The sequence below is a fragment of the Trifolium pratense genome, linkage group LG7, assembly GCF_020283565.1.
Source record: "Trifolium pratense cultivar HEN17-A07 linkage group LG7, ARS_RC_1.1, whole genome shotgun sequence".
Taxonomy (NCBI): domain Eukaryota; kingdom Viridiplantae; phylum Streptophyta; class Magnoliopsida; order Fabales; family Fabaceae; genus Trifolium; species Trifolium pratense.
The window spans coordinates 17272656-17285897 of NC_060065.1; the positions used below are offsets into that span (position 1 = coordinate 17272656).

The 13242-nt window shown below is 32.0% G+C and overlaps 1 protein-coding gene across 1 annotated transcript; it reads left to right on the forward strand.

Annotated features, from left to right (window-relative positions):
• The first annotated feature begins 1562 nt into the window (after positions 1-1562).
• Positions 1563-7240, forward strand: LOC123894526 (protein ZINC INDUCED FACILITATOR-LIKE 1-like). The gene is made up of 18 exons (XM_045944545.1): positions 1563-1707; positions 1804-2002; positions 2444-2484; positions 3136-3196; positions 3288-3390; positions 3484-3586; positions 3796-3849; positions 3936-3998; positions 4441-4490; positions 4589-4664; positions 5123-5311; positions 5529-5616; positions 5724-5809; positions 5915-6022; positions 6144-6188; positions 6282-6370; positions 6615-6658; positions 6742-7240. Exons 2-18 carry the CDS (start codon positions 1849-1851, stop codon positions 6852-6854), a joined length of 1467 nt encoding a protein of 488 aa, XP_045800501.1. The 5' UTR covers positions 1563-1707; positions 1804-1848; the 3' UTR covers positions 6855-7240.
• Positions 7241-13242: the final 6002 nt, after the last annotated feature.

Below are 13242 nucleotides of genomic sequence, written 5' to 3' on the forward strand. Positions count from 1 at the left end.
TACATAGGATCCTCTCATGACACATATACTAATGTTGCACTATCTTTTTCTTTAAGAAAAATTATGATTCCTATTTATTAGGATTGATGGAGTAATATTGCATGTAAATAGAAACGGCCGGTAAACAATAATAACAATATTAATAATTAACAATAATAATACTTTAAAATAAATTATAATATCAAAATATCCAACAACTCATAAGTAAGATAGAGAGCATAAAAGTATTTATGAGAAAGATACTCATAGAAATTCATATTGAATGAATATAGATTGATAAAAGAATGATGAAAATAGGTACAATATTGACTCTTATATAGGGCAATGTGTGGATTAACCAACTCTAACAAACTATTAACTAACTCTATCACACTAATCACAAACTAATGGAAAGACTAACTAAAGGGAGCTTTAGCTAATCCTCAATATTCTTAACACAGTTAATGTAAATGAATGTAATATTTTTAAGGGTCATGTTAACTTGTACCCTTAGGGCACATATTAAAAAGATAAATGTGAAAAAAATTTATTGAACTTCTAAACAAAAATATATTTATTTTTTTGAAATATGCTTATTAGAGCATTTTATTATAACAACAAAAATGTTATTTTGATACAATTTGTGTGCAAATATCATTTTAAATAAAATTTACAAATTAATTAACTCTTACAACTCTTCATAGATTAGTCTCTCCACTGATGCAGAGATACTAATTAAAAAAGAAGAGGACGTTTCAAAATTGGCGCTTATGTAAAAAAAAAAAGAAAAAGAAAGAGGATGATTCAAAATTGGCTTTTGTTGTCTATAGATATGTTTGGCCAATGTAGTCCTGAAAGTGAAGCTGAAAGGTACTTTCTCCTCATTTTCTTTTATTTAATTATAATTTTATTCTAAATGAAAAATGGTGTCTCAATTAATTCAAAAGCCTCCTTACCAAAAAAATCAATTCAAAGCCTCCTGATAAACAAAATTTGTACTCCTTCCGGTCACAATTATAAATAAAAATAATTTTTTACATTTATTGGTAAATTGATATATCTAACCTATATTATAACTTAATACATCAGTTTTTCAATAAATATATAAAGTTGTTGTTTTTTTTTTTTTTTGTTTATAATGGTAATCGGAGTAGTTGTTTGGTAACAACACTAACACTGTCACTATGCATGTGACATTTATAACATGACAAAATGACGCTGAGTCGTCGTGATTGCAACAAATTCACTTATTATTGACAACAAAACAAACAGATTACATTCATGCATGCATCATTAAGATATTCATTTTCAATATAATTGAAATTTGGAACATTAGTCAACATTTCTTTAATAAAATATGTTGAACAATGTAATCAAATATGATTAAATGAGCTGACATACGACCTAGGGACACTTGTTAGTGTACTATAAATAATAATTTTTTATTGAAAATTGTATATTTTTTATTTAAAAGTCAACAATTATTTTATTCAAGTAAAATTATTACATGAAGTATGATTAACATAAGTATGATTAACATGTATCTTAAGCGCACACAGTATACCAAAAGTTTACCAAAAGTTTAATAAAATCTGGTCTTCAATTATTACCTATAAATGTTAGTTGGGAAATGGAACATTTATACCGAGTACCGACATAAGGTGTGACTAGGCCGAGTAGTGTTGTTCATTTTCAATTCATTGAGCTCCAAGAATTTCTCAAGGAGCTGTAAGTTCATTTATTTGCTCATGTTACTTTCTTTGATATATTATTACTTTCTGATTAATCTTTTTTTCCTTCATGTTTAGTTCATATATAATAAAGTGATATTGAAAAGAAAAAAAAAGAAGAAGAAATTCTGTTACAAACATGGACCAGGAGGATCATATGAAAGAACCATTGTTGGAGAAGAAGCAATATTATAAGGATTGTCCTGGTTGTAAGGTGGAGCAAGAAAAAGAGCTTAATCAAGGGGTATCGATTATAAAGCTTGTCATTATTTGGATGGTGGTGTTATCTGCTAGTAAGTATTATTCAACTTCTTTTTTTCACTTCTTCAAAATTTGAATGTTACAATTCCTTTTAGTTTTTAACTCTTTGGTTCCCGAGGGAAGGTCCCCTCGTTAACCTTGTTAATCTGGAGTTCGGCAGAGAGGTAAGTAAAATCTGTCAAAAAATTGTTCTTTCTCGATCAAACTCAGGTTCTCCCAGATGATTCGTTCTAGGGGTATTCATTCCAATCACCTGGTGTGAATGTTACCATTATGTTGTTTGAGACATTTTGTTTGTATGTGATTGTTGTGAGTACTTGCTAATGAATGCTAAGTTCTTAATACTGGTTGAATTTTTGTGTTCTTAATTTTTGATGTCAAATGGGGATTTGAGGATTATTTAAGTTTTTTTCTTTGTCTTATGTGGTTTTTTTCTTTCTCTGATGTAACTTTTTTGTTGTTGTCATTTTCAGCACTGCCTGCAGCATCACTCTTTCCATTCCTTTATTTCATGGTGAGTTTATCTATATTGATTCTTGAGTTTTCCAATTTCAATTTCCTACACTGATTTTGTGACAATTGTTATTTCTTGGAAGTTTACTGAATGAACTCATAAAAATGAGATTTATTTATATATCTCAAGTGTTTCAATTTTCAAGTATAATTTCAGTATTATTTTCTCATACTCATATATTTATGATTGAAAAGTAGTGCATACTCTATTCAATCATTCTGCACATCAGTTAGAACAGCCAGTTGCTTCACTATGGAACTTAATCTAATAGATTATTTCAATTAATTTTAAAAAAAATATGGAGATTGTGGAAGATTATTATTTGTCTCTGACGAGATTTGAACTTCGTCCCTTTAAGTTTACAAGGTCAAACTCATACCACTGAGCTGACACCTGATAGACAAAATTGTTTCGATTAATCATTTTCCATGTCTAATCTGGCATTTCAAGAAATGAATGAGTATCAATTCACTCTTTAATCATCATTTGTGTAAATAGTAGAAACAATTGGTTCTATAATGTCAATTTCTAGTTTCATAATCCTTTTCCTTCTGTTTTGTCATATCTTGTGAAATACTCAAAAACATAAGTATTTGGTTAGTATTTAACTTTATATTGATTGATTCACATAATGAAACACTTAAATTTTAGGTGAGGGATTTCAATGTTGCAAAAGAAGAAGCTGATATTAGTTATTATGCCGGTTATGTGGGTACGATTGTCTCTTTTACTAGTATTTCTTAGTAGTACATATCATTCTTATAAGTTGCTAATTAATGATGATCGAAATGTAAATGTTCTAGGATCTTCATTCATGCTTGGAAGATCTTTAACATCTGTAATTTGGGGAATGGTTTCTGATCGATATGGTCGAAAACCTGTTATAATTATTGGGATCATCGCAGTGTAAGTAGCATCTAAAAATGGTTACTGATACTTTCTGTAAGTTATGTTGTGTGATTTCTCTCATAATTATTGATGATGTATACTTGATTTCAGTGTCATCTTCAACACACTATTTGGCCTTAGTACGAGTTTTTGGATGGCTATTATCACGAGATTTCTTCTCGGAAGTTTAAACGGTGTACTTGGACCAGTGAAGGTATGTGTAGGAGTGTTCTTCTTCAGGTTCTATTGTTCCTAATCCTTATTAGTACTGATATATGGGTTAGTTAAGTTAAGCTTTTGCGATTTTCTGTTAAAATAGATTTCCTAACTCTTAACCGTAATAGTTCTCAATATATAACTTGTTCAGTCTCATTCAAATTTCAATGTATGCATATGTATTTGACAAACTTCTCTATTTAACAGGCATATGCTACCGAACTGTTTCGAGAAGAGCACCAAGCTATAGGACTTTCTACTGTAAGTATCAACAATTCTTGGTCTACTATCAGTTCTTAATATACTTCATTTCCATCATAGTAATTCAAAGTGCGTTATGATTTCAGGTTAGTGCAGCTTGGGGCATAGGTTTAATTATTGGACCAGCAATAGGAGGCTATTTGGCTCAGGTACATCTTGCAAAAAGCCTTAGACTTTCACATGCACATAAGATGACATTATATGGAAAACTTCTGGTCTCAATATGAAGGACGGACACTCCTCAGATTAGGCGTGTCCCGTGTCGGACACACGTTGGTATTGGACACCGACATAAAACCGATACTTATAATTACATTTAATTATGCCTTTTTTTTTCAAATTATCGGTGTACGTCGACGTGTCGGTGTCCGTGTCTGTATCCATGGTTCATTGTTGAGAAGGTTAATGCTTGAAATTCTATATTGAATTCAGCATTATCAAGGATATACTTTTCATATTCATACCGATTTTCCATTTTAAAGGTCTTGTGAATGTTTTTAATATTTTGCAACAATAAGTTTTATTCTGTCTACGTTATTCTCTGGGTACTGGCACGCATTTATGAGCACATTTTTCATTTGTTTCTAACAGCCAGCAGAAAAGTACCCACAAATATTTGCAAAGGATTCCTTTTGGGACAAGTAAGTGAACTTTTCCTTTTGTCACCATCTAGTGTTTCTGTCCGTTTATCCTTTAACGATATTTCAATTTTCATTTGTCAAAACACATCATTCTGCAGGTTTCCATACTTCTTGCCATGCTTTATAATATCAGGACTCGCACTGACAGTGGCAATTGCCTGCATATGGATTCCGGTATGTATCTTAGAATTTAGCATCTATCTTCATTAAATGCAAATAGTTTATTCGTAAATATCCAATTTGACCCCTTAAATTGTAGGACATATCAATTTAGCCCTCCACATTAATATTTCAAAATGATCCCTAGAACTGTAAAATGCTAATCAAGTTCGTTCGTCTATTTGGATATGTTTTCAAATGCATCCTAGACATTATTCGTTTAGTTTATAATGCATCGCAAAAATTACAAACTGAATGTCATTAAAGTCCTTGTGAATATTGTTAATTTAGGGGACTATGTTAATACAGTCATACTGAGTTATCTTTTATGGTTTTTCTTGAACACTTTTATGATGACACTTTATAATCTCGAATAATTTATGTGTCTTTTCTAGCTTAGCCATGCTTTGTATCCACTGTTTGTATAGTTTTTCAGTATCCCTCATTGATATAATTCTTTAAATTATTTGCAGGAAACACTTCACAATCACAGCGGTAGTAATGAGTCTACAGATGATGCTGAAGCTTTAGAAAATGGAAGCAACAGAGTCGAAAAACAAAAGACAGTCCAAAAGAATGAAAACCTCTTCATGAATTGGCCTTTGATGTCATCTATCATTGCTTATAGTGTCTTCTCACTTCATGATGTTGCTTATCAAGAGGTAAATTTGTAACTATTGAACAATGTTGTTAATAGCGCTACAACATAGTAGAATTTCAACAAATCACTATTGTTCGTTGATACGCTATATTAATATTGCATATCAAAATTTGAACAAACAGTTCATTTCCGCGATCTGCAATTCATAACACTGTTACTGAGGTTAAAAATGATACATGTAGTTGTAAAGAAACATGCATTCATCTTGATTTCTTTAGGTTTTCTCATTATGGGCTGTTAGTCCTCCAAGGCTAGGGGGTTTGAGCTTTACAACAGACGACGTTGGTAATGTTCTTTCAATTTCAGGTATGTCTTTTGAACCACCTATAATAAATGTTTATCATTATATTACTTTTATAATATATAGATATTTTCTCATTGTATAAATACTAACTAACTTGTGAAACTATTAGGACTTGCACTTGTGATCTACCAACTTTTCATATACCCATCTGTAGAAAAAGCTTGTGGACCCATCGCCTTTGCCCGCATCACAGGGGTTAGTTTCAGTTTTCATCTAATTGTAGCAGCAGTTATTGAAAAATCTGCATTTCCTTTCTTGTTATTTAAAATATGCCATTCTAATTTTGGTTTTCATATGCAGATATTTTCGATACCACTTTTGCAAAGTTACCCTTTCATCGCAATGTTGTCTGGTGTAAGCTTATACATAGTCATTAGTATTGCTTCCATGCTGAAGAATGTTATGTCTGTAAGTGCATCTTTAAATTTAGTTTACCTCAGTAACAGAAGTTCAGTTTAATTAATTGAGAAAAGTTTCTCCGTGTTATCAATTTGACCGAGATTGTATTCTTTTTTATTGACATAATCAGGTGACGATTACAACGGGTTTATTCCTAATACAAAACCGAGTAGTGGTAAGTGTATTAGCTCATTATATTTTGTTTCCTCACTAACAAAGTTTGATATTAGTTTTTGATGGAATTGTCGCATATTGTTTTGGAAAATAGGAACAACACCAAAGAGGAGCAGCTAATGGAATTTCTATGACAGCTATGTCTCTATTCAAAGCTATTGGCCCTGCTGCTGGTGGAACAATGTGAGTCTGAATCTAATTTCCTCAGCTTTTGTTTGACTTAGCTGTCATAATTCAAAAATGTGAATTCAACAAAGGATTATTATTTCAAATTATGATTAATATTGTTTTCATTTCATACATGATCTATAATATAGATTATTTATTTTATGTGTGCCTGAAACTACATAGTAACTAGTTTCCTCTCAATATATAGTATTAAAATTCATTCTCAATTTTCTTCTTTTCATGATGTTCGTCAATGCAGATTAACATGGTCACAAAAGCGTATGGATGCTTCGATCCTACCCGGTATGATTCTCAACTATAAACAGTTAACATTTATCTATATGTATATACTACTTGAGAACTTACTATTGCACATTTAACTGCAGGCACTCAAATGGTCTTTTTCTTCTTGAATTTAGTTGAAGTACTTGGAATACTTATGTTGTTTAAACCATTCCTTGGTCAGAAGAAAAAAACACACTCAGATTTGTTACATTGATCATATCAATCAACTTTGCTTGAGTCTTGTTTTATCACAATGTCCTAATGGGGATAGTAATGGTATTTAACTAGGTGCATTATTAGCATTGTCATTGTTAAATTGATAGTAACAAAAAGAAAAAGAAAAAAAAAATGAGAAAACAACATAGGAGAAAGAATTAACAAACAACAGAAAACGAAGAAGAGTTGAAAAAGAAATAGAGAAAGTTAGTGTTTGCTTCTCTTGTTGGAATCATGATTCTTAAATTGAAAGTGATTTTACTAAATTGTCATTCTAGTTTTCTATTTTGTGACCTTTATAAATAAGTTTTAGCTAAGTTTATGGAAGTATATAATTGAAACATTTTAATCATGAATGAATATTCAATATACTTTACTTTGGGATGGGCTAATTTGCAACTTGGTGAACTAATAATGTTAGAAACTTGAGGAATTGTAGTCAGATCATCTGACCGTCTGATTAAGAGTAAATGGTTTTGATTTTAAATAATTAAAAATAAAGAAAAAGTCTGTTATAAATCAAAACCGTGGATGAGAAAACGACCAGCAGCTTAAGTCTAGAAAATGACCCGCAACTTAAGCTGGGAAAACAACTCATACTCTAAGCCGACAAAATGACCTGCGTCTTAAGCCGGAAAAACGACTCTAACCCCTAAGCCAAATGATCCGCATCTTAAGCCAGGAAAACGACTCACCCGAGAAAACGACTTGTATCTTAAGCCGGGAAAGCGACTCGCACCCCGAAGCCGAAAAAACGACCCGCATCTTAAGTCGGGAAAATGACTCGCACCTTTAAGCCGAGAAAACAACCCACACCTTAAGACCAGAAAACGACCAGCATCTTAAGCCGGGAAAACAACCCGCATCTTAAGCCGGGAAAACGACTCTAACCCCCTAAGCTGAGAAAATGACCCGCATTTTAAATAGGGAAGACGACTCGCACCTTAAGCCGAGAAAATGACTCGCAGCTTAAGTCGGGAAAAGGACTTGCACCCCTAATCTGATAAAACAACCCGCAACTTAAGTCGGGAAAACGACACGCACCCTAAGCTGAGAAAACGACCCACATCTTAAGACTGGAAAACGATTTGCACTCTAAGCAGAGAAAACGACCCGCATCTTAAGCCGAGAAAACGAATCACACCTTATGTCGAGAAAGCGACTCACAACTTAAGTCGGGAAAACGAATCGCACATTAAGCCGAGAAAACGACCAATATCTTAAGCCGGGAAAATGACTCGCACCCTAAGTCGAGAAAACGACCCACAACTTAAGCTGGGAAAAAGACTCGCACCCTAAGCCGAGAAAACGAGCAGTATCTTAAGCCGGAAAAACACTTGCACTGTAAGCTGAGAAAACGACATGCATCTTAAGCTGGGAAAATGACTCGCACCTTAAAGCCGGAAAACGACCAATATCTTAAGCTGGAAAAATGACTCGCACCCTAAGCCGAGAAAATGACCCGCATACTTGCACCCTAAGTCGAGAAAACAAACCGCAATTTAATCTGGGAAAATGACTCATACTCTAAGCCGGAAAAACACTCGCACCGTAAGTCGAAGAAACGACTCGCATCTTAAGCAGGGAAAATGACTCGCACCTTTAAGTCGAAAAACGACCCACAACTTAAGTTGGGAAAACGACTAGCATCCTAAGCCGAGAAAATGACCCGCATCTTAATTTGAGAAAACGACTCGCACTCTATCTAAGCCGAGAAAATGACCGGCAATTTAAGTCCGGAAAACATCTTACACTTTAAGCCGAGTAAATGACATGCATCTTAAGCTGGGAAAATGACTTACACCTTTTACTCCAAAATAAAATAGAAAATAACATGTCAAATAAATATATATATTTGACTATTTAATGAATTTGATTTGTTTACTATTAATTTTTTCTCCAATAGTATGCTAATTGATCCGACTATTATTATTTATTTATTTTTTGGTAGTAGATCCGGTTTTTTTAAGTAAGCTAGTGGTTAGAAGTATAAGTGAGATAAGCTATTAGGTTCGGTCTAGTAGTGAGGAGTTTGGGTAGTACGTTATATATCTTGGGTTCGATCTCCAACTCATTGTAAACAAAAAAAAAGAAATATAAGTGGGATGGTGCCATAAATTCTAGCTCAACCGGCAAAAATGTCAAAATTGTTAGGTCGGATTCGTGATCCGGGTTCGAACCCGGGATCTCACAATTATCAGGGATCTCACAATTATATGTGAGTTTAATTTCAGTGATTACCACTTCATCTAAGACAAAAAAAAAATTATAAGTGGAATGACCGTGATTCAAAACTGCATAAATAATGCAATGTACTACTAAAAGCTCACGGGACAGATCCTATTACTTACTTTTTATTAAGGTAAGTTTTGATGAGAAATTAATTTGTTCGATTGACATAATTAATAATTAAAAACCAAATATAATAGTGTAAATAGGTGTTGAAGCAGTAGAAATTGGGGGAGAAAAGTAGCTGGAAAAATGTGAGGAATTGATAGAGAGCATACGAAAAAAGGAGATGCCATGAGAACCTGCAAATCGGTACACTTTTCAGGAATCTTTTCTTTCGCTAATCAATCGTCGTTTTAATTTTGTATTTATTTGTTTCTTTACAATTACTTTGATCAACAATATTATTTATATTTGTTTTTTCTTTTATTATTCAATGAAATATCATTATTGTTCAGAGTGTATAGTATATGTCATTATTGTTTTTTCTTTACAATTGCATGCTCTCGTAGTTATTATAATTAAAGGAAAAGTTATAGAGTTTGAATTAATTTTAAACAAAACAAAGAAAAACATGATTAAAATCAGGATATATACATTGAAATCCTTGCACACAATAATCACTTCTCAAGTAAAAATTAAGCAGTAAAAATTGATGCACTAGCGATACGCACTTTTGACATAGTAGTGACCATCTTTTTTGAGTCTCTAAATTGTTAAGAAGTCTCGTATTAGATGTGAGTTGGCATGTACAATGGTTTATAAGTAAGAGACAATTCTTATTTTACAAGCCGATTTTGTAAGGATGAGTTAGACCCGAAACTCAATTCTAAGATGATATCAGAGTCTCTCTAGCTAAGATCCATTGGACTACCCGTTATTTGGGCAACCCGTTATTGTTGAGTCCACGTTCCAGCTTGTTCAGTTCTTGACATGAAGGGTGTGTTAAAAAGTCTCACATCGGATATGAGATGGCCTTGTCTAAGATGGTATCAGAGCCTTTTCAAGATTCGTTGGGCCACCCACTATCGGACCACCCACCGTTTATATCCACACACCAAGCTCAATATTGCTGGGCATGAGGGGTGTGTTAAGAAATCCCGCATCAGATGTGAGTTGGCCTGAATAAGGATTTATAAGTAAGAGAGACAATCCTCAACTTATAAACCGGTTTTGTAAGGATGAGTGAGACCCAAAACTCAATTTCAATTTTAAGACGAACCACTCTATCTTCGCCAACTGAGTCTATCAACGGACGGACTTTGCAGATTTTTTGCTGCATTACTTTCATAAAAAATAGAGCGAATAAAAGCTATATTCCACACTGTGTGTTTGTCACTAGCAGGTTTGAAACCTTCATAAGATTTAGAATTGGGCTACATTGGCCTTGTCAAAACTGAACCATCTAAAGTCCATCTATTATCTCAAACCGAAATACAAATACATGTTCCAATGTTCCACTTATAGCCACCACGAACCATAAACTTTGCATACTAAATGCTCCACCAAATGTAACTCCGATTTTATCCGATACTTGAGCTTAGAAAGTCACCTCTAGGAAAATATTTAGCTTTGAATAGTCTTTAAATTACATAGAAGTTTTCAGGCTTGCTTATCAAACATTTGCATAATTAAAAGCTTCGATGCTTTTAAATCTCAAGCTACCTGCCTTTTTGTACATAGAGTCGCTCTCAAGAGAGCCAATAGATTCCTCTAGACTATTCTCTACTATGACCCCATCAGGACGAATTCATCATCTTTTCAATTTCACCACATAGAGAGGACGGGAGTAAGAATATGCCCATGACATAAGATGTTATAGATTGAAAGACCAATTTAATCATAATTTATAATCCTGTTTGAGATAAACATCTAGTGGCATTCTTGCTACGGCCAACCATGGATAATAGACCAAGATATTTTCTAGTTCCAAGAACTTGTTGTACTCCTAAAATGTTAGTGACAAAATTTTGAATATTTGGAGATACATTCCTATTGCGGTATATTTCCGACTTTTGCAAATTAATTGCTTGGCGTGGAAAGAATATTTTAGGATGGAGGGAGTATTTTATCCATGAACCAAAATTTGTCTTTATATCATTTATTAAGAGATGTCAACACTTTAAATAAAACTCAATTATTTGAAAAAAGTAATCTCAACATATGCAAAGATTATCTTACCAGATTCAGAGGTAACAGAAGCTTTAACTATGCGAAAAAGTTTAGAATTTGCAAAAGATATGTCTTTCGATTGAATCCTATAGCAAATTAAGATGTTGTTCTGGCGCTAAATCGTCATCAACAATCGTACTACTATGTTGGTTCTATTATTGAAAAATGAGGTAATTTTAATTTTTGTTTTTGTAGCTTAGTACTGCAATTTTAGTACCCATATTTTACTTTTTGCAATTTTGGTCCACCTGTTTAAAAAATTAAGATATTAGGTCCCTCTCCTTATTTGGTCTTCCATTTTTATGATGTGGCACTTAATTAAATGACATGTCATTATGGACCATGTTAATGTGGCTTCCACGTCACCTCTAATAACTTTAAAAGTTTTTATTTAATAAATTAATATTATTAATTATGTATTTTAACAATAAGAATAATAATTGAAGAAAAAAAAATATGAGATTGAGATCCAATAATCCTAGAATAATCATCGTCACTAATCATCATCACTAGGAAATAGGAAAGCAGGAACTTGTGTTCAAAAACTTTTTTGATCTCTTTTAAATCTTTGATCACACCCAGAAATAAAGAAAACTCAATCAACAAAAATAATTTACTTTTCCTTTTTTTTTTTTTTTTTTTTTTTTTTTCATATCTACCCCCTCGCACTTCTTCTTCTCCTTCTTTTTTTTCCCCTTTTTCGATTTATCACAAACCAAAAATCATGAATAACAATACACATACAATATCTTTTATGGATTTTTTGGGTTTTTTCTTCTTCTTCTTGTATAGAGATGGTGATTGTTTTTGTTAATTCATTCTTATTGTTGGAAGATTCCATTTTATTTCTCAATTTGCAGATCATATGAATTGATTTTATGTTTTTAATTTCAATATTTAATATATTTATTTAAAAATGGTAGAAATGAAAATAAATGTGATGTGGTAGTCAGGTAAGCATCGTTCAACAATGACATGTTGTGCCACATCATAAAAATTGAAGACCAAATAAAAAGATGACCAAATAACTTAATTTTTTAAAATAGTGAGACTAAAATTGCGGAAAATAAAATAAATGGATTAAAATTGCGGTTTATATAAAACATGAATCAAAACTGAATTTAAACCTACTTTTTTATAAATTGAACTCCAATTTTTGCTTTTGATTTGTTGCCATTTTTTAATAAATTATTTATAATGTAAAAAAAGAAGAATACATTATTAGTTTAATAAAACAAAAAGTGTGTCGCAAATGGTATCTTTGATCGTTAAACTTCCGTGTTCAAATTCGATTTTAGCAAATGTTTGGGAATGTTTCAACCCCACATTCGTTTGGTCAGAATTGTTTTTATTTTATGCATAAATAAATATAAAAGAAATAGTTAAATAGTTGACTCAGAACACTAGCTAATGAAATAAAACTAGTAGTAAAATTATTTTGGTGTTTACGTAATTAAACTCTTTAAAAATATAAAATGTGTTATTTTTAATATAAATAAAAATATAAAATTTATTTTTTTTAAGAAGAGATTTACTTTTTAGATGTATTCAAAGTTTGATGTATCTAGACAAATACAATAAATTAGATACATTAAAATTAAAATTTGGATGTATTTAAAAAGTGAATCTTTTACACACTCTGGTCCTTGATATAAGAAAATTTTCACTTTTTAGGTTATAGAATGATTGATGTATTTGGTCTAAAAAATGGACTAGATACATCAATCATTTCATGTATCTAGAAAACAAAAGTTTTCTTATATAAAAAGACTAGAGAATATTATAATTATGACCAGAAGGAGTAAGATAAATGTTGACATGTATCTAAACACACATCATAAATAACATAATATAAACTCCTGAGTTGGTTTAATGGTGTTGATTTGAGTTTATGGAGTATGCTCCTCTCAAGATCTTTCAGATTTCATTCTCTCTGGTGTCAATATCGATGAGATAGTTCATACAAAGCGGAAAAAAAACTCTGG

Coding starts and splice junctions, on each gene's coding strand:
- LOC123894526 (XM_045944545.1), top strand. CDS start 1,849: ATGGACCAGGAGGATCATATGAAAGAACCATTGTTGGAGAAGAAGCAA. Junction 3,587..3,795: donor GTGTACTTGGACCAGTGAAG/GTATGTGTAGGA, acceptor TCTATTTAACAG/GCATATGCTACCGAACTGTT. Junction 4,665..5,122: donor TTGCCTGCATATGGATTCCG/GTATGTATCTTA, acceptor AATTATTTGCAG/GAAACACTTCACAATCACAG.